This window comes from Carcharhinus amblyrhynchos, chromosome 11 (assembly GCF_965287045.1).
Source record: "Carcharhinus amblyrhynchos chromosome 11, sCarAmb.v2.hapA, whole genome shotgun sequence".
Classification (NCBI taxonomy): domain Eukaryota; kingdom Metazoa; phylum Chordata; class Chondrichthyes; order Carcharhiniformes; family Carcharhinidae; genus Carcharhinus; species Carcharhinus amblyrhynchos.
In genome coordinates, this window is record NC_137334.1 from 79,780,593 (window position 1) to 79,802,753 (window position 22,161).

At 43.4% G+C, this 22,161-nt stretch overlaps 1 protein-coding gene across 39 annotated transcripts in view; it reads right to left on the reverse strand.

Moving 5' to 3' along the window:
• neb (nebulin) overlaps window positions 1-22,161 on the reverse strand; it is a 283,417-nt gene that overhangs the window by 237,985 nt on the left and 23,271 nt on the right. For all 39 annotated transcript variants that reach the window (XM_080199424.1, XM_080199416.1, XM_080199415.1 and 36 more), the window contains 12 exons: window positions 20,985-21,089; window positions 18,646-18,747; window positions 16,961-17,068; window positions 15,513-15,629; window positions 14,779-14,880; window positions 14,588-14,695; window positions 14,392-14,496; window positions 9,675-9,773; window positions 8,792-8,896; window positions 7,031-7,138; window positions 2,826-2,939; window positions 357-554 (listed from right to left, as the gene is read on the reverse strand). In XM_080199424.1, coding sequence (XP_080055550.1) covers window positions 357-554; window positions 2,826-2,939; window positions 7,031-7,138; window positions 8,792-8,896; window positions 9,675-9,773; window positions 14,392-14,496; window positions 14,588-14,695; window positions 14,779-14,880; window positions 15,513-15,629; window positions 16,961-17,068; window positions 18,646-18,747; window positions 20,985-21,089 — 1,371 coding nt within the window. The remainder of the gene's footprint in view (window positions 1-356; window positions 555-2,825; window positions 2,940-7,030; window positions 7,139-8,791; window positions 8,897-9,674; window positions 9,774-14,391; window positions 14,497-14,587; window positions 14,696-14,778; window positions 14,881-15,512; window positions 15,630-16,960; window positions 17,069-18,645; window positions 18,748-20,984; window positions 21,090-22,161) is intronic.

Here is a 22,161-nt window from a genome sequence, read left to right on the forward strand (position 1 = left end):
ATTAGGGAGATTAGTGGGGTAGATAAAGAGATATGGGCGGGGAGGGATGGGTCAGGATATTGAATTCGATGATCAGCCATGATCAAAATGAATGGCGGAACAGGCTCGAAAGGGCCAGATGGCTTACGTCTGCTTCTAGTTTCTGTGTAAATATGTGGTGCTACAGGGATAGGGCCTGAGTAAGATGCTCCGTTGGGGGAGTTGGTGCAGCCTCAATGGGCCGAATGGCCTCCTTCTGCACTATAGGGATTCTATGTCATTGTTGAACCTGTGTGGCCCATCAGTCAGAGAGGACTCAACTTGTGCCCACATAACAATAACGTGAAGTAAATTAATAGGTTAGACCAGGTACTCACATCACTCTGTAGGCTGTATGCCTTCTTAGCCAGGTCCAGAGACACACTGTCAGGGGGCAAATAGTAACGATTTATTGGCTGCTTATAGTTTGAGTTGCTAGCAATTTCCTGAGCTTTCTTGGCCTGGGAGACGTTGATCATATCGAGTGGGACATGGTATTTCGTCTTTGTCTTTTCATAGTCCTTTTTATACTCACGCTGGAAGGAAAGAATACACGAGTCAATTTTGAGTTTCCCTGGGACCTACATTATCAAATCGCAGCGGAAACTACAGATTCTGGATTGCAAAAGTCAGTAAGGTGAGCGAGAGACGTGAGTAAGATCTGGGAATAATGCATCACCTCCCCACCACCACCGCACCCCCCTCCCCATCCCCGCCACCGCCACCCCCACCGCCTGGCCTTGAGACGAGCTCAGTTTGGTATGTCCAGTCACGTTTAAGTTATGGTGCGTTAGGATGTACGACTAAAACTGTCAAATCTGGGCTGATCTGTCCAAAGCAGCTCTGAAACCAGCCACGTGGAGTTACGCAGCGTGCAACCTTCTCGGCAGAAGCAGAACCCATTCAGCTTCAAACCGTAACATCTCAATTTAAATTTCACATGAATTTTCCACGGGCTGCTATTTTGTGAATTTTAAATTAAGCGCAGCTCGCCAATGGAATTTTTCTTGTTCTGGTAGCTGGGATTCGATGAATATATAAATATTGTCTCGAGGTAGGTGCTATTTCTGGAGGAGGGTGATGTGGCTGCCAGTTGATCTCCTACTGAGTGGTCGATGCCCTTTACTCACAATTGACTGCATCAGCAATCGAGTCAGGCTCTCGAAATAGAGTCACAGAGGTTTACAGCATGGTAACAGGCCCTTCGGCCCAACTTGTCCATGCTGTTTTTTTTTAACCACTAAGCTAAGTCCCAATTGCCCATATTTGGCCCATATCCCTCTATACCCATTTACCCTGTAACTGTCTAAATGCTTTTTAAAAGACAAAATTGTACCTGCCTCTACTACTACCTCTGGCAGCTCGTTCCAGACGCTCACCAGTTGAGTAGGGGATTTTCACGTTAACTTCACTGCAGTGTTAATGTAATCATACTTGTGACTTTAAAGTATCAGATATGCTGCACATTCAATATCTCCCTATAAAGGTTAAATGTTTGGTAATAAATTTACTATCCTGTGGGAAATAACTCCATTGACCTGAAATATGGGAAGCTTGCTCAAATAATATGGTGATCTCAACATTGAAGTTCAGATTTGGTACATTTGGAGCAGCACAGTGGCACAATGGTTAACACTGCTGCCTCACAATGCCAGGGACCCAGGTTCAATTCCGGCGTCGGGTCACTGTCTGTGTGGAGCTTGCATATTCTCCCCATGTCCGTGTGGATTTCCTCTGGATGCTCCGGTTTCCTCCCACAGTCCAAAGGCATGTGGTTTAGGTTGACTGGCTGTGCTAAATTCCCTCTTAGTGTCAGAGGGACTAGCAGGGTAAATATGTGGGGTTACAGAAATAGGGTCTGGATGGGATTGTGGTTGGTGCAGACTCGATGGGTCAGATGGCTTCCTTCTGCACTGTAGGGATTCTACAATATCTGCAACCCATCGGTAGTCAATAACATTCCTGCATGCATTTGCAAATGGTGGCACAAAGGTTGAGACAAACCCAGAGCAGTGAATTCTGTATGCAGCTGAACAAGTCAGCAAGCAGGACCATGGAAAATGGATCTGAACATTTGCATGTTTCTTGTGGCCCCACTGTCCTTACAAAGTATCCCAGCATCTCCAACCTCCCTTTCCCTTGACCATGTTAAGACCATTAGATATAGGAACAGAATTAGACCATTTGGACCATCGGGTGTGCTTGGCCATTCACTCACGGCTGGTAAGTTTCTCAATCCCATTCTCCCGTCTTTACCCCATATCCTTCATCTCCTTACAATCAAGAACCCACCTATCTCTGTCTTAAATATACTCAATGACCTGGCCTCCTCAGCCTTCTGTGACAATGAATTCCACAGATTCATCATCCTATGCTGAAAAAATTCATCCTCATCTTGGTTCCAAAAGGTCGTCCCTTTATTCTGAGGCCCTCAGATACTAGTCTTTACTACGAATGGAAACATTTCCCCACGTCCACTCTACCCAAGCCTTTCAGTATTCTGTAAATTTCAATGGGATCCCCCCTCATCCTTCCAAACTCCAGCGACTACAGACCTAGAGTCTTCAAACACTCCCCTTAAATCAAACATTTCTTTCCTGGGATCATTCTACGATGCTCCTTTGGACCCTCTCCACAGTTAGCACACCGTTCCTTAGATACGGGGCCCAAAATTGCTCACTAACATGGTTTGGCCAGAGCCTCATAAAGCAGTACATCCCTGCTTTTGTATTCTAGCCCTCCCGAACCTATGCCGGTCTTGCCATATTTGAATCCCTCCAACCGAATTTCTGTCACTTTTTGCTCACCTCACTCTGCATCTTGGCCACATGCACAGAGTGTAAGATCTTGGGGTCGTCCTCTATGCAGCGAGCTCCAACGTGTTTCCCACGAGCCTTCTCATAGCTGAGTTTATATTTGACCTGAAGAATAAAGACTTCCATCATTACGTTGAGAATCTGATTTCCATATCTGATTCAAAAGACAACAACAATCAGTTTTTTGAATATCATTAGACAGCAAACCCACTTCCATCTAGAAGAACGAGGGCAGTAGATACATGGGAACACCACCAGCTGCAAATTCACTTCAAAGCCGCTCACTATCCTGACTTGGAAATATATCGCCATTCCTTCGCAGTTGCTGGGTCAAAATCGTGGAAGTCCCTTCCTAATCACATTGTGGGTCAACCCACAGAACATGGACTGCAGCAATCAAGAACATGACTCACCACCACCTTCTCAAGGGCAATTAGGGATGGGCAATAAAAGCTGGCCAGCCAGCGACACCCATGTCCCACGAATGAATAAAAAAAAAGTTGAGGATGGTCGATGAAAAAAAAGCATTTTCCCATTTGACATGCCCAGTCATTAGGTTCAAGAATCCCAGAGTATTCGGTCGGCATGGTGGCACAGTGGTTAGCACTGTTGCCTCACAGCTCCAGATACCTGGGTTCAATTCCGGCCTCAGTCATTGTCTGTGTGGAGTTTGCACATTCTCCCCGTGTCTGCTTGGGTTTCCTCCAGGTGCTCCAGTTTCCTCCCACAGTCCAAAGATGTGCAGGTTAGATGGATTGGCCATGCTAAACTGCCCCTAATGTCAGGGGAATAGCAGGGCAAATATGTGGGGTTATGGGTATAGGGCCTGGGTGGGATTAAGGCTGATGCAAATTCGATGGGCCAAGTAGTTTCCTTCTGCACTGTAGGGATTCTATGAAAACTCCAGAGTATTTGGACAGTGCTGCACAGTTGATGCAAAGTAAAATTCTTTCTCTTCTGCCTTAAAGATACCCTTATCTTCAAATTAATTACTACTAACTTCCATTTCCCCCACACAATTCACCCCATGGCTTATGGGACAAATCTCATTGTATATTTCTTTGAATAAGACGGTTAATTAGTGCCGAACATTACACATTAAACCAGCAGAGAAGACATTCAGCCTATTGTTTAGGATTGGGTTTGAATCCAAGTCAGTCCCCATCTTTTAAAGTATAAAGCACTGCTTGCACGACCATCAGCAACAAAATGGAAGAAAGTTACATCTGACTGGCTTCCATTTGCTCCAGAACTATTTTATGCTGCATTGTTATAATGACATAAACACAAATTGCTCATGAGGATGGTGTAAACGCGTTGTGGGTTCATTTATGGAGACTAAGCTAATGAGAATATTTATACATAGTTAGAAAGCTTGAAGACATCAGCAGCACTGTGTGTGCTCTGCTCAAAAGCAAAAGTGAAATGAAGACTAGATCACAGGACACACATCCTTTCTAGTGATGTCATGCTGCTAGCTCTTAAAGGTAAATTACAACATCCCCCTTTCTTTTTAAAGGTGCTTTCCTTTTTCCAAAGCAAGTAAAAATATTTACAATGCATATTCATGTTTCATTATCATTACTTAAGTGTTTAAAAAGGCTGAATCTATGAGTCTCTAAAATTTTGAGGTAATCTGCTGTTATGCCCAGAGCTTATGATGGTAACCTTGTCTGGACGTTTCTTTAATTGATCATAGTGGTCTGTGGGATTATCATTCTTAGAAGTTGTTCACAGTTGCATTTGGGATCTTGTCCTTGAATCTATGGATCTCTTCAGTGGTTGAGGAGTTGGAATGGACTGGTCTGTTCTTGTCTGGTTCAGCTTCACTTTAAGGCACATTGAGAATATTTATGCAGAGGTAGAAAACTTGAAGATATCAGCCACAGAGCAGCCTGTGTGTGCTCTGCTCAAAAGCAAAAGTGTAACTAAGAGTACATCACATGATACACTTCCCTTCCAGTGATGTCATGCTGCTATCCCTGACTGGCATAGTATAACATTTTCTACTGCAGAAAAGGTAAGCATTAAAACTTTATTTAATACCACACTGACAATGATACTGAAAATGGGCACTAAAGTGATGGCAAAAATACAGAAATGTTCTAGCATAAAACACTCCTTTGATCTGCAACAACAATTTATACATACTTTCTTCAATCTATTACACTGCATCGCTGCTGAGAGGATGATCTCCTCTACAATGAGGTGTATTGTAAATTAGGTAGGAAATTTGCCAATTAATTTCACTCAATTTCTATTCTTATTTTGACCCCCTACACTGTTCCAAAAAGATCAGCGTCCTACCATACCTCAGGAAACTCTGTAGATCTCTTGTCTGTACTTCTGACTCCACAGTATTCTTCATGATTTTTTTTCCCCTCATCCATCTCTACTTGGTCTTTTTATTGCATTTTCCACAACTTGACTTTGTTAATCACACGCTCTTCTGTTCTTTTAATGTCATTTCACAGCATTAGTGGGATGATGTTTGTGCATCATCCAATGGATTTTCCTTCCCGACATCAAAATGGCTCAAAAACTACTCAACCTAATAGGAGCAGCACAACTGAAACTTGACTCAACTCCATAAAAGGAAATGGGGACGGCATGGTGCTGAGTGGTTAGCACTGCAGCCTCTCAGTGCTAAGGATGCAGGTTCGGTTCTGGTCTCAGATGACTCCGTGTGGAGTTTGCACATTCTCCCCGTGTCTGTGTGGGTTTCCTCCAGGTGCTCCAGTCCCACAGTCCAAAAGTGTGTGAGTTAAGTTTATTGGCCTGGATAGATTGCCACTTCATGTCAGGAGCACCAGGAGCATATATTTGTGGAGTTATGGGGATAGGACCTGAATGGGATTGTTATGGGTGCAGGATCGATGGGCCTAATGGCCTACTTATGCCCTGTAGATTCTATGAATTCATTCATCTTCTAGCTTCCAGTTCTGATTATAGAATCCACCCAAAATGTTGTGTTTGTAATTCTTTCATGGGGTATGAGCATCGCTGGTAAGGTTTTTATTCGTTGCCCATTCTTAAGTGACCTTCATTCCCATCTTATAAACCCAGTTTTTGTCCGTTCAGATGCTAATGGACTTGCTGCACATCTCTGGCAGCTTACATGGAATTATAAGGAATGTGCAGCACAGAAACAAACAATTACCAACATCCCGGGGGTTACTATTGACCAGGAACTGGACTAGCCACATTAATACTACAGTAAGAAGTCTCACAGCACAAGCTTAAAGTCCAACAAGTTTATCTGGTTTGGTCGCAGAAGTTTTCAGAGCGTTGCCCCTTCATCAGGTGAGTTGTCCCTTTCGGAGCATTGTCCCTTCATCAGGAAGGGACAGCGTTCTGAAAACTCGTGCTATCAAATAAACCTGTTGGAATTTAACCTGGTGTTGTGAGACTACTTACTGTGCCTACCCCAGTCTAATGCTGGCAACTCCACATCAGGTTTATTTGGAATCATGAGCTTTTGGAGCTCATCTGAGGAAGGAGCAGTGCTCTGAAAGCTCATGATTCCAAATAAACCTGTTGGACTTTAACTTAGTGTCGTGAGACTTCTTAGTGTGCCCACCCCAGACCAATGCTGGCATCTCCACATCATATTAATACTGTGGCTGCAGCAGCAGGTCAGAGGCTAGGAATAATACAGTGAGTAAACCACCTCCTGACTCCCCAAAGCCTGTCTACAAAGAACAAGTCAGCAGTGAGTGGGGCAGCGTAGTGACACAGTGGTGAGCACTGCTGCCTTACAGTGCCAGGGACCCAGGTTCGATTCCTAGGCTTGGGTCACTGTCTGTATAGAGTTTGCACATCCTGTTGGCGTACCTACATACACCACATGGACTGCAGTGGCAGTTCACCTTCTGAAGGACTATTAGGGATGGGCAATAAATGCTGGCCTAGATGATGACACCCACACCTCATGAAGGAATTTATAAAGTAATTTGATTCCACTTATCAATGCTACTGGTCATACTCCGAACAAGTTTTCTCCCATTCAATGGCACCTCATCTCACCAATATATCCTGTATTCCATTGTTTCCTTATGCGTTTATCTAGTTTCTCTTTAAATGTATTTGTGCCCTTCACCTCATGGCCTCCTTGTGGTAGTGGCTCCTGTTTGATTTTTTAGGAATTTTTCATTTGCTACATATCTTGAGGATAGAAATCATTCAAGATTACTTACGTCACTTGCATTATCTCTATTCGCCTTTGCTGCGACTACAGGGATTGCATCCTCTCTGATGTGGCAATGTTTGGCCTTATCTCTGTTCCAGTCAAAGTTGTAGCAATTCTGGCAAGAAAGAAAGAAGCATGTAAACATTGACAAGCAATGCAATGGACCAACTTTTCGTAGTCCAACACGGAGAGGTGGGCGGGGGAGAAACTGGATGTAGGCTGGCCCAGAATTTTCCACCTGCCATCTTAATGCTGGTTTGCCAGCCATATTCAGCCCCTGAGCCATTTTGACAAAGGTCAAGTCATGGGTGTAGCTGCTACCTACCTGCAGGCAACGTGTAGCCAGCTGAGGTCATTGATGGGCTTATTGAAGACTCTCTCTTACCCTGATGGGAATTTTCCAGGTGTCAGATGAGTCCCTTGACATGCCCAAAACAGAGCCATTAAGAGGCCTCCCAGTGGTGATCTAGGGGGAGCCAGCACCGATGCGAGCTTTTTAACACCCTCATCCACCATGTCACGATGGCCACAGCTGCAGTCACGGGCTACCCAATAGAATGCTCCCTTCTCTAAGAGGATGGCCTGAAAGCCAAGGCCTTTCTCCGTGGGTTTACGTTTTTGAAACGTGTTTGTGGAACGCCTCTAGGTGGACATGGCCTTTCTCTCTCTCTCCGACACGCAGACTGTGAAATTCCATGGTGTCACTGTCTACAGTTAACCCTCCAGTTTCTGGAGACTGCCTGCCATCCTTAACTTAGATGCTGAATGCACTCACTAGGCATTAACTGGCCATTTCTTGGAGAATGATGTCCAGGAACAATTTCCAATTCAGTGTGGCATTGGGACCAGGATGTCAGGATTCCAACCACAAATCAAAAATCCAGTCAAAAGTATCTAATGGTGCTTATTCCCTTCAAGCTTCAAATATCGAAATGTAGATTTACATTGCACGGTTTACTCTATGAGGATACTCATAGAGAGTACTCATACAAAGGGAGACACATGGTGGTTTGGAAGGAGAAATGGAGGCATAGATTATTTTCAAAATGGAGAAATGCTTAGGAAATCAGCACAAGCACAAAGGGACTTGGGAGTCCGTGTTCAAGATTCAGTCGGCAGCTAGGAAGGCAAATGCAATGTTAGCATTCATGCCGAGAGGGCTAGAACACAAGAGCAGGGATGTACTTTTAAGGTTGTATAAGGATCTGGTCAGACCCCATTTGGAGTATTGTGACAGTTTTGGGCCCCGTATCTAAGGTAAGATGTGCTGGTCTTGGAAAGGGTCCAGAGAAGATTCACAAGCCTCTGGGCCTGTACTCGTTGGAGTTTAGAAGGGGGATCTTATTGAAACTTACAGGATACTGCAAGGCCTGTATACAGTGGACATGGAGAGGAATTTTCCTACTAGTTTCTACTAGGAGGAAAAACTAGAACCAGAGGGCACAACCTCAGACTAAAGGGATGATCCAAAGATGAGGAGGAATTTCTTCAGCTAGACAGTGGTGAATCTGTGGAACACTTGGCCTCAGAAGGCTGTGGAGGCCAGATCACTGAGTGTCTTTAAGACAGAAATAGACAGGTTCTTGGTTAATAAGGGGATCGGAGTTTATGGGGAAAAAGCAGGAGAAAAGGGATGAGAAAAATATCAGCCATGATTGAATGGCAGGGCAGACTAGATGGGCCAAGTGGCCTAATTCTGCTTATGGTCCTTTAGTTTCTGATTTTTTTTCTACAGAGAAGTATAAAGGAATGAATATGAAGTACTTACATCACTCAGATTGTATGCGTTCACCCTTGACTGGATGAAAAAGGGATCATCAGGGGGGATAGTACATTTGAACTTTTCCTTTTCATATTTTGCTTTGTAGTTCAGCTGAGGAAAAAAAAATAACATGAAGTCAATGATGGTAAATGAGTAAGATTGAACCAATACTTGCAACTTACAAAAATACTTCACACATCTCCAAATAATAGGACATAAATCTTTTGAAAAGCATTGAATACAAAGGCATAGTTCTATGTGACGGGACAATGTAACCCACATATGATATGGCTGGCTGATATCAGTTGAATTGCACTGAATCTATTCTGTATGCTGCAGGTTCTATTTATAATACAAAATTTAAAGCAACCATATAAATGCAAATCTCTCCTTCTTAACTTAAAATAGAGATGGTGGAATGTGCTGTTTTCAGCTTACTAATGAAAAAAGTAAAGCAGAGAATATCATTATAAACTTAGTGAGAAATCTCACAACACCAGGCTAAAGTCCAACAGGTTTATTTGGAACCATGAGCTTTCGGAGTCCTGCTCCTTCATCGGGTGAGTGGGATTCTCCAGTGATTCTCCCACTCACCTGACGAAGGAGCAGCGCTCCAAATGCTCCAGATAAAATTGGATTTTAGCCTTGTGTTATAAGACTTCCAATTGCGCCCACCCCAATCCAACACCAGCATCGACACATTATAAGTTTGCACATTTTTGAGATTATTTTTACATGTGAAATTGTACAAGTACCTACATACAGAAATGACGTTAGTATTGGCATTGCTTTTCAAATGAAATACGCAACAATCACAAGGCCAAAACCAGGGGCATTGGATAGCAACAATGACAACTGCAAGAAAGCAGAAGCATTCTGAGATACTCACATCACTCAGCTGTTTGGCATTGACCTGAGCTTGCAACATCACTGGGGAATCAGTGACTTGAGTGAACTTGATTTTATCCGGATGTAACTTATAAACTTGCTGTAATTTAAACAAGGAAACAAAGAGAGTTAAAGGGTGGTTTAGAACAAGCATCATCCAAACTATTATCACCATTGCGTTGATGTACATACATACGCAAATTTACAGCCTCTTTTATTTTGAATAGGACTAGGTGGAGGCTTCCTGCCTCATTCTGGCTAGGGAATGGATCAGATGAGGAGAAAGTTGAAAGCAAATGCAGGCCATTTAGTTTGGGTCCTCCCAACTCTCCCATTTAATGTTAATGATGCCACTCCTTTCAGGGAGAATACTTTGGTGGGTTATCTTCCCCTGTTAAGTCCACTGATAAAAGTATGATACAACTGTGAAAGGTGTCTAATTAAGGAAATCATTCTTCACCTTAAGCAGTTTTCTCTCCAACCATAGTGGAGTGGGACCTTCCACCCGCACTCCCCCCAAAACCGGAAAATCCCACCAATGGTCAGCAGATCTTTCCATGGTCTGTCCCTTGCCCACTACAATTCCCGTGGCAGGTGGAGTGGGAAAATTCACCCCATTTCAATCAAATAATATGCATCAAATTTTAATGTAATTGATAAAACAATCCAGTTGATTTTTTAAAATATGAATTAAGCTTCTCTGGATATTGGAAGATGAAGTTATCTCTCAGAATAGTTTACACTCTGCACTCTATTGGTGCTGTGCTCCAATATAAATGGCCTGATATGAAGTGGCAGAGAAAAAGAATTGCAATATTGAATTCCTTCAGGATACGTGAGAAGCTACATGATGCTGAACAGATTTTTATCTTGGATACATTACAAAACTGTGATAATCAGCAAGACTTAAAGAATAATTATAAAGAAAGCAATACACTTTTTTTTAAAAATGTTGGGCTGCGTTTATTTTCAGGAGCAACATTTGTCAAAGTCTCCATAGTCTCAGATGACCATCAGCTGGCGATTTAACCTGAAGGTCACCACACCTTAGTTTAGGGACAATGTTGAGAAGGCAGGCTCTTCATGAACAACCTCACTGGTACTAGAATTGAACCCATGCTGTTGGCATTGCTCTGCATCATGAACCAGCAGTCCAGCCAATTGAGCTAAAAAAGTCCATCACAATAAATCATATAGCTTTAACCAATACAAGTGATCTTCACAACATCTAATGTTAAGGGTGTGATCTTACTCGCCATTCATGCCACGCTCCCACTGCAGCGAGGTCGGAGAACATGGTGCCCAGCCAAATCTCCATTCACTGCAGCGGGATAGAAACAATCTCACTGGTGTGAACAGTGTTAATATTCCAGTCTGTGTGTTACACAGCTATTGTCTGAGTGTCCAAAATGATGTAACAATTGGGATAGAGAAACCATACAAAGTTCAGAGTGTTGGGGCTAATACTCCAAATGCTATAATCATGTGGTGTAATTCTTAACAATTCTAATGTTCTGACCCAAGTAAATAAATTATTAGATTTTTGTTTCCACCTTCTCAAATTATATTCCTGTCTTATCGTCAATAGGTGTTTGAAAGTTTGAAGACGGATTGTCCTCAGAAGGTCAACTCTTAATAAATTTTGAAAACATGTAAAATAGGAATTGTTACCTGACTCCACTTTGCATTATTCCAGCACAGAAATCTGAACTAAGTGTCAACTTCATCTGACATGAGTCAAAGTTGTTTTTTGTGGAACCTCATCAAATGGCAAAAATTGATATTCTCCAATTTTATCCCCTTTATTAGAGGAGATTTACTTTGCTCACAGCACATATCAAATTTATAAACACAAGGCAGGATTCTTCAATCTTGTCCACACCTTACCCACTGCCAGCTAGAATGGAAAATCTGGTGTTCAAAGAACAAACAAAGAACAAAGAACAACACAGCACAGGAAACAGGCCCTTCGGCCCAACAAGCCCACGCCGCCATTTTAACATTGTGAGTGCCCTCTTCTACCTTTGTCTATGCCTTTTGGACCCCACAATAAAGGAATTATAATCAGATTGAGGGACGCCTAATTTAAGGACAATTTGTTAACACCAAAACTCCATTCACTGCAGCAGCACTGGAGAATCCCAGCTGCAGGTGAGGTTGGAGGTACTCGGCATTATTCTTTACAATTCTATTTACAAAATCATAGCAAATGAAAGGGCTCTCCAGTCGGAGAATATCAGCATTTTGGATATGAAGGGAATCCAGGGATTGGGGCATAGTGCAGAGAAATGTGGCAGTGGCAGAAGATCAGCCATGATCGTACTAAATGGCGGAGTAGGCACGAAGGCTGATTGGTCTATTCCTGCTCCTAATCTTATGATCTCCAGTTGAATATTCTTTATTACAGTTTCATTTTATTTAAAGAGTACAATCAAATCTCACATTGTCCATTCTATGTCTCTCAGTTTTCAATGCATCTTGCAAATGGACCCCCGATTTTCATAGTGGTCGAAGCCAAAACACTTTCAAGGAGTTAGATATAGCTCTTGGGACAAGGAGATCAAAGGATATGGGGGGGAGGAGGAAGGTGGGATCAGGCTATTGAGCTGGATGATCAGCCATGATCATAATAAATGGTGAAGCAGGCTCGAAGGGCTGAATGGCCTCCTCCTGCTCCTATTTTCTTTATTTCAATGGCAGTGATGTCTTCAACTGCCTTAGCGCTTAAATCTGGAACTACATCTCTGAACCTCTCCACCTCTTTCTGTGACATTAAGACACTGTTTAAAATCTTCTTCTTTGACCAAGATTTTGGCCAGCTATTGTATTATTTCTTTACATGTCAAATTTTGTTCTATAATGCTCCTGTGAAATAATTTGGGACATTACAATACTATATACTGAGAATAACATATCCAGGTTTGCTAAAGATACAAAGCTAGGTGGGAATGTAAACAGCGAGGGATATAGACCAGAATATTTAAGCCCCTCACGCTGGCAGGGTCTTCCTGTCCCGCCGATATGAAGAGAGACTACAATGCCACTCCAATCCCACCCTGGGGAAAGCCAACCTGGGGAAAGTTCCAGCCATGGAGGTTAAGTGAGTGAGCAACAAAAGAAATTTGTTTCTTTTGTTCTAAAAGAAATTTGGGTATACACATACATGGAATACAGAATGTCAGCATGCAGGTACAGCAAACAATTAGGAATTTAACTGGCATTTTTTCTTGTATTGCAAGGGAAGTCTTGCTACAACTGCAAAGGACTTTGGTGCGACTACATCTGGAGATCTGTGCCCAGTTCTAGTCTCAATATCTAAGGAAGGATTTATAATAAATGCCGGTCTAGCCAGCAACATGGACCACCCATAAACCATAGAAACCATTCTTTCTGGTTGTATCACAGCTTGGTATGGCTCCTGCTCTGTCCACAACCGCAAAAGACAATAAAGGACAGCGAACAAAGCCCAGTACAACACACAAACCAGCCTCCCATTTGATGACTCTGTCTAAACTTCCCACTGCCTTGGGAAAAGCAGCCAGCATAATAAAGGACCACATGCACCCCGGACATTCACTCTTGCACCTTCTTCCATCAGAAAAAAGATACAAAGGTCCAAGGACACGCACTAACCGGCTCAAGAATAGTTTCTTCCCTGCTGCTGTCAGACTTTTGAATGGGTGTACCTCATATTAAGTTGATCTCAGATTAAAGGGCTTTAGAGGGAACAATTGTTTCCTTTGGCTGGGGAATCTAAAACATAGGGTCAGTGGGGGCACACCCTGAGGATCAGGGATAAATATTTTTTTAAATTAATTTATGGGAATGAGCATTTATTGTCCATCCCTAGTTACCCAACCTATTTGTTCTAACTCTGGAATCACATGCAGGCCAGACCTGGTAAGTATGGCAGATTTCCTTCCCTAATGTACATTAGTGAACAAGATGGGATTTTCCAACAGTTGGCAATGGTTTCATGGTCATCAGTGGGTTCTTAATTCTAGATATTTTTTATTGAATTCACATTTTACCATCTGCCGTGGTGAAATTCAAACCCGGGTCCCCAGTACATTGGCTGAGTTTCTGGTTTAATATCCCGGTGATAATATCACTAGGCCACCACCTCCCCTGAGTAGGACTGAGGCGAAGAGAAATTTTGTCACTCAGAGTTGTAAATCTTTAGAGTTCTCTACCCTCAAGCTCCATTGTGGAGTATATTCAAGATGAGTTAAGGGAGTCAGATCTTTCACTGGTCTCATTTGCCCTATCACAGCTGCCAGTGGGAACAGAGAACTCGGCGCTCCACCAAATCTCTCTTCATTGAATCAGGACCGGAAAATCCCAGCTGCAGGCCTGTTCGAGAATTCCAGCCTTAACCTCTCAGGGAAAAAGGGAAATTAGGAGTGGGCAGGAGAGTGGAGTTGAGGTCTGACCGGGCTTGAGGGGCTAGATAGTCTACTCCTGACCCCGTTTCTTACATTTTATGTATATTTATAGGTGCCTGTTGTTGCTGTAGTGGCAGGATTCTGTTGAACATGCCTTTGGCCAATTGTTAATTCTCCATATGGTTAGTCGATTTTTTTTAACCCTCTTCACCTCATAGTAATAATCTCTAACTGGATAGCGTTTTGGCCTAGATTTGTGAATGGACAATGTTGAGTTCCCAGTGAACTTGTCAAATGGGAACATTTGTGAAGAGATACTTTTGAGATACTTACATCTTTACACTTGTAAGAGTTCTTCATAGCTTCATACTCTGGAGTGACGGTTTGCGGGAAGTAACAGTTTGTTTTATCTTGCTCATAATCTGCCTTGTAATTTCTCTACAGAAGACGGGAACATTGTATTATTTAACAGCAAGATTCGCAGTAAGAAATTTACCAGTTGTTATCAAACTCAGTTTTGCTTACTTACATCGCTTTTCATTTCTTCGACCTTCATGCAGTGAAGCATATGTGGATCCTCATGGCTGCCAATATAATGGCCCTTGATCCTATCTTCATAGTTCTGCTTATATTTGACCTACAATAGCCACAGCAATGATGTCAGCTCAGTTCAAGTGCTGAACTTTAACCCCGAGGTCATGAGATCACTGTAGTACTTACATCACTGAGATGGGCGAGCACTTGGTCAGTTTTGAACTTTGGGGTGTCGCAGTAGTTCATGCTTGTTTTGCGTGCCTTTTCATAGTCTTCCTTGTACTTTTTCTGCCAAAAGAAATATAAAGGAACTAGTGACAGGATTTCTGCCTAGTAGAATTCAAAATGCTCATTCTCACCTTCAAATCAGTCCATGACATTGACCTAACCCATGTTTGCAGTCTCCCCTTCCTACCTTCTTCTAGCCTCCCACTCTGGCCTTCCTGCATCTCCTGCAACATCACTTCTGCTCACTATTAGGATAGAAATCCCTGCGTTGGCACTTTCTGAATGTCTCTCCCTAAACTCGTCTACCGCTCCACATCTCTCCCCATTCATCTTTCAGCCACCGCTCCTCTCTTCAATGCCACAGTTTGGCTGGAACATTACCACCGTTCACGCCGGTGGGATTTTCCATCTGATTTTCCACTGCTGAGTGCCAAATCCTCCAACCTCGCTGCAGTGGGAGCATGGCGTGAACAGCTGGTAAGATCGCACCCGTTGTCTTCGACCCGAATCATCAGTTGTGTTCCCCGCTCCCTAAGAATTGCTTGTCCTGCAAAGCATTTCCAACATTTTTTGCTTTTATTTCACAGTAAAACTTAGCTCTTTTGTTCTTGCTATTTTTCTCCTTCCTCACTTATAAAATGTTTCAGTTTTTTATCACCACGTGAAGACACCTTGTGGTTGCAAATACTTACGTCACTCGCTATGTGAGCTGCATTCTTCAATTGTTGAAGCAGAGGATTTTCTGTGGCCGGTAGGGTGTTGTAATCAGTTTTATCTTTGGTCTTCTCATAGTCTGCTCTGTACTTTACCTGAAGAAGTAAAATATATAAATAAATATCGGAGCTTCAATTCTCCTGCTAATATGTTTAAGTGCAGCAAAAACCCAAAATTTGGTTTCGGAGATGGACAAACTGAATGTCGTGGCCCAAAAGATGACCGTAATTGACTCAATTTACACATATACGGCCTAATGACTAATTTCAAACCAGTGTCAGGCCTTCTGGTCCTGGAAACAGAAGGTATTAAACAGGAATAATAATCACAAAATAGTTCAGGATTTACTCTTCTCAAGACAGTCAACCTATCAGCGGGCTCGCCCATTAAATTAATCCTGTTTAGAAACATTTTTCCCCATAATCAGCAGCATTCATATTTGCTGCAGTTCTGAAGCGAGAACACTGACCATATTGATTCAATTTCTATTTCAGATCAATGATGTTTCCAGACTGCAGTCCTGGATTACCTCATGTGCAATCCCATTGGCATCCTGTGATTGACTGAGATTCCTCCCCTTGGGCAGAATTCAATGCCCTCCCCCCCACCCCCGTGGTGGGTTTGGTGCCAGAGAACATTTAATTGGGAGGTGGGGGGGCGGGGGGTACCAGGGAAGCAGTTAGGGATCCTCTTTCTGCCTCCACCCCCATGTTTGGCCACCAGGGGAGACCTTAAATTGACAATTAATGTCCATTTATAGGTTTCACTCCACCGCCACTGGTATTAACCTTGTGGTGGGCAAGTCATGCTGGGAGTACAGCATAACCTTGCACGGTGTTGCTAACCAGTTTATCAGTGGGGAGAAGAGGGTCCCTTGTTGTCAGATACTTGATTGAGGGATCCGGCATTGGGAACGAAGAATGGGGTGGGACGGGGGGATTAGGGGCGTGGGGGTGGCAGGGGGCAGGGGGGAGAGGTGGGGGAGCCTCGTGAGAACCACACCCCCAGCTCTTGCAGCCAACGTCCCTCCCAACCCCACCTTCCCTCTGACCTCCTACCACCATCACTGTGGCCTGGGATCCAATGACAATTGGTGAGTGTCATCCCGGCAGCAGACACCACCTCTCCAGTGTTGCTGCTGTTTAACAGAGGTGGTGACGTCTGATTGGCCAGGAGCTCTCCGTGGGCAGGACTCTCACCCTTGGGGTCCTTTAACCTGAGGAAGGCCTGCCACCGTCTAGTCAAGTGCCTGAGTGGCATTCAATATGGTGGAACTTCCCTAAAAGAGGTGATGTGGACTCTCACCCGTAGATTCAAAGGTGACTGGGTCAAACTCCCTCACCTCCATTAAATACTGCCCAATATTCCATCAGGGCTAATACCAGTTTTAAATAAAAAGCAAACCGCGTCATTGTAAGTTACCTACCGGACTTGTAGCATCCTTAGTCCGCTTATTAGCCGCATATTCAGGAGTGTCAGTCTGCATGAAGTAAATTTGGTCTTTCATTTCCTCATAGTCCTCGGTATATTTTTTCTGATTAAAACGGAGAAAAAGCACAAACAAGGCAATTGTTTTAGGTAATTCATAATCTTTTAAACCTTCACATCTCATATGACCATAAGACATAGGAACAGAATTAGGCCACTCGGCCCATCGAGTCTGCTTCGCCATCCAATCATGGCTGATATTTTTCTCATCCACATTCTCCTGCCTTTTCTCCTGATCCCCCGATTAATCAAGAACCTGTCTGTTGATGCTGAGAAGCCATAGTCAAAGGGGAATCAGATTTATTAAAAGGACTCCTCAGGATAAAGCAAAGCCCATCATTCTGTCCTTGAGCAAGATCTTGGCTAGATCACACTTGGATTGCTGCATATAGTTTTGTTTCTTCTTCTGGTGGATTATATTCAGAGGTTTTGGAATAGACTTAGAGACAGAGGCCAAAGATTATTCCCAGGTTATTCATATAGCCTTTAAAGGTGGCTTTGTTCATTTTAGGGACACGTAGGGTCGATAATGACTCCTTACAAAGCACAGCACACACATCTGCTGCCATTTTCACTGCAGTTGCATTGCATAGTACACCCCTGTTCCATCTTGGAGAGGGATCAATTCAGAGAGCAGTTAGGGGTCCGGTTTACCTTTCACTGCTCCTGCTAGCTTCCCCAGAACTCAAGAAAAACTATCAGTGAAATGGGGTGGCCCAGTGGTTAGCATTGCTGCCTCACAGCGCCAGGGACCCAGGTTTGATTCCCAGCTCGGGTGACTGGCTGTGTGGAGTTTGCACATTCTCCCCATGACTGCGTGGGTTTCCTCTGAGTGCTTCAGTTTTCTCGCTCAGCCCAAAGATGTGCGGGTTAGGTTGATTGGTCATGCTAAATTGTCCCTTAGTGTCGGGGGACTAACTAAGGTAAATGCATGGGGTTCCGGGGATAGAGCCTGGGTGGGATTGTGGTCGGTGTGGACTCAATGGGCCGATTGGCCTCCTTCTGCACTGTGGGATTCTAGTAAATGGAGACAGGAGCCAAGTACTTTCCACAGATTGTTATCCAGGGCAGCAAGAACACTCCTCCTGGACACACACCCACAAAATAAACTGATGTAACCAATTATCATCATTACCACAATCATTTGATTACCCCCTTCCAAACTTGTGCTCGTAAGATTTCTACCCTGCAAATTTCCAACCTCTCCTCCACCCCCTCCACCAACTTTAACCTTATTCACCTTCACGGTTTCCAGTCTAAAACACTCGCATCCACTCCGACACCACGATGTACTTTTTCTTCCCCAGAAAGCCAGTGGGTGATGAATAGAACTGGAACCTACCTTTACACAGTCTTGTATTAATTTACGGAGTTACACATTACAAGCGTGCATTCCCCTAACCCGACAACAGTGGCTGTGATGGAAACTCTGACGTGTCTCTTCCCTTTTCTGGCTGGGAGTTATGGCAGCATCACTCAATTTGTCTCAATTGAATCAGAAAAAGACAGGAGATGGACTCTGGGATTTGTTTGGTTTATGGGCAGCGTACGCACCAACTCCTTGATCTTTGTTTTGTCAGCTTAACATAAGAAACTGGACAGGTTTTCTAAAAAAAAACTTACATTGCTCAGATTGTCAGCATTCATGCGGGCAATTGCAACTTCATAGCAAGGCGCCTGGCTCCACTTGCCATCTCTCTTCTTGTGGTCTTCATGGTACTTAAGCTGTAAGAAAATTCACAGTCATATTCTTTTCATCAGCTCCATTCTTGATTATATTTGGGTAATTAGACAGTCTTGAGGTCTGTCTAAGACTGCAAAAAACTACAAAGGGTTCTGAGCATAGCCCAATCCATCACACAAACCAGCCTCCCATCCATTGGTTCTGTCCACACTTCCCGCTGCCTCGGAAAAGCAGCTAGCAAAATCAAGGACGCCCACGCACCTCTCTTCCACCTTCTTCCGTTGGTAAAAAGATACAAAAGTCCAAGGACATGTACCAGCCGACTCAAGAACAGCTTCTTCCCTGCTGCTGTCAGACTTTTGAATGGACCTACCTCATATTAAGCTGGTCTTTCTCTACACCCTAGCTATGACTGTAACACTTCATTCTACATCCTCTCCTTTCCTTCTCTGTGTATGGTATATTTTATCTGTGTAGCGCACAAGAAACAATACTTTTCACTGTATGCTATTACATGTGTCAATAATAAATCAAATCAAATCAAACAAAAGTCTGAAGTCAGGTACCAACCAACTCAAGAACAGCTTCTTCCCTGTTGCCTTTTGATCGGACCTATCTTATATTAAGCTGAACTTTCTCTAAACCCTAGCTATTACTGTAACATTATATTCTGCATTCGCTCCTTTCCTTCTCTATGAATGGTATGCTTTCGCTGTATAGCATGCAAGAAACAATACTTTTCACCGTATACTAACACATGTGACAATAACAAATCAAATCAAGATATTGGTAAGTTTTTATAGTTTAAATGCAAAACCTTAAAGGACACTGATTAAAATCTCAGTAGAAAATTAACCCAGATTTAGCTGATCCCAAAAACAATTCTAGAGGTATTCTGCTACAATAAATTTCTTGAAGAGCAGAAAAATGACCATGGAATTCTAAATTATTAATATTGCCCGAGTTTGTTTCTTGTTCAATTGATTAAGTATGGATAAGGCTCATACTTGCCACTTGAAATGCAGTGGTAGGCAAATATTTATGAAAATCATTAAGATACTCAATTGTCCCTAATAATTGGACTTTAAAATGATAAAGTAACAAGAGTGCTGAATGGCACAGATCTGATAGCTCCATCTCCCTGATTATTGTCAGCATAATTAATATAGAGGCTAATTTTATCAATGCAATTTTTCCCTACTCAGGTTTTGCCAGAGACACATCTACTCTTTTCCAAAATAAGTAACTCACTTGATATTATGTTGAGATGCCAGCGTTGGACTGGGCACAGTAAGAAGTCTCACAACGCAGGTTAAAGTCCAACAGGTTTATTTGGTTTTTGGAGCTTTTGGAGCGCTGCTCCCCACAAACGGGGTTCAGTCGTGTTGGTCTTGCTGGTAAAACTGGAGGCCATTGAAGCCTCCCGGGGAGGCCAATGGCAAGGCAGGAGCTGCTTGGGCAGTGGCACCCTGGCAGTGCCAACCTGGCACCTTGGCACTGCCAGTCTGGCATCTCGGTAATGATGCTGGGAATCTTGGCACTGCTGACCGGACATTGTCAGGGGTGGAACCTATGGGGATGGGGCCTATGGTGGTGGTGCTAAGCGGGGCATTTCTTATGAGGGGAGAAGAATATTGGGTCATATGAGGTAGTATAGCCTGAAGGGGTGGCCTGACTGTGGGACGAGGGCCCGCTGCCACTCTATCTGCAATCAGATCAGTGGGGGAGGACTGCACATTCTGCCTGTGATTGGATGAAGGAGAGCGGGCTCACTGCCACTCTGCAGCTGTTTGGTGGGAGGGGGGGGATCCCATTCTGCAACATGATCATTGTGGGGTGGGGGGTGGGGGGACACTATCATTTTGGGCAGTGGCAGAGGCAGCATTTCAGGCAGTGTGAGGCTCGCAATCAACCACTTGCCCCCGTGATTTTGAGGGCGGGGGGTGAGTTTTGTTGAGGTGCGCATTTTGGTAGGGTGTGCCTGATGTGGAAAGCAGATCAATGATGGAAGATCAAAGGGTCATCTGGGCTCAAAACACCAGCTCTTTTTTCTCCTTCGGATGCTGCCAGACTTGCTGAGATTTCCGAGCATTTTCTCTTTTGGTTTCAGATTCCAGCATCCGCAGTAATTTGCTTTTATCCCTTTCGGAACTCCTTTAGTCATCCCTCCTAATGTTCCCTTTTCTTGGAGCATGAAATGCATTTTTATCTGATTACACCCTCTTGTAAATGTGCCTGGGAGCATCTTCTCCCAGACACTGTTACTGCTGGTACTCACATCACTGCGCTGGTTGAAGACTTTCTTTGCGAGTTCTACATCTGGTGGGTCTGCCAGCGAGGTGTATTTTGACATTTGTTCATTATGTCCTTTCTTATATTCAATCTGGGTAGAAAGAGGAAATTGGTCTGTTAAACAAAAAATAAATAAATAGCTTGGTCCTCTAGATTATTTATTGTGCTGCGGGCGATTCACCTTTTCCAATACGTAATGATTTGATATTTATCATTCTAGTAATAAAATGATACTTAATATTAACTAATTGCTGCCTACAAGACAAAAATACTTGGCAACATAAGTGCTTAATAGACGATGTTGAGGTAGCTGATTGTGCATTTATAACAAATGTGGGGATGTTATTTGATTTGTTGTATTAACATGTCAGCCAATGTAAAATACCAGTTAAATAACCAATTTTGTCCAAACACTGCAGTGCCAATCAGGGGAAGGCATCCTAAACAATACAGTATTTCTTAGGGTGCGATGACCAGTTTTAGCCAGAAGGGGGCTATCCAGATCATGGACGAAGCAAAGAGTCGCTGTAAGACTTGACCAGCCAAGAGGAAAGGCGAAAGAAGTTTGGATATTCGTAGCTTCACAAGGAAGTGGTGGCACAGTGGTTAGCTCTGTTGCCTAACAGCACCAGGGACACAAGTTCGATTCCCAGCTTGGGTCACTGTCTGTATGGAGTCTGCACATTCTCCCGTGTCTGCGTGGGTTTCCCCTGGGTTCTCCAGTTCCCTCCCACAGTCTGAAAGACATGCTGGTTAGGTGCATTGGCCGTGCTAAATTCTCCCTCATTCTACCTGAACAGGCACCAGAGTGTGGTAATAAGGGGGTTTTCATAGTAACTTCATTGCAGTGTTAATGTAAAGCCTACTTGTGACCCTAATAAATAAACTTTAAAGAGATTGAGAGAGGATCCTTTGGACATTTAGAAGACTTGTACAGCACAGAAAAAGCAAATCTACAACTGAAACCCTGACATGAGTGTAGGAGTTTCAAACTTTGATCTGTCTTCACCTCAGCAAGGATGTTGATCTGCTTCATTTTTACTGATAAAATGCACTACCTGAAAGGGGTGGCGGAAGCTGACTCAGCTATCCTTTTTAATAGGGAACAGGAGAGTTTCTTGAAAAGGAAATGGCGGGGGAAGGAGCTGGGAGGGTGGGTTTCA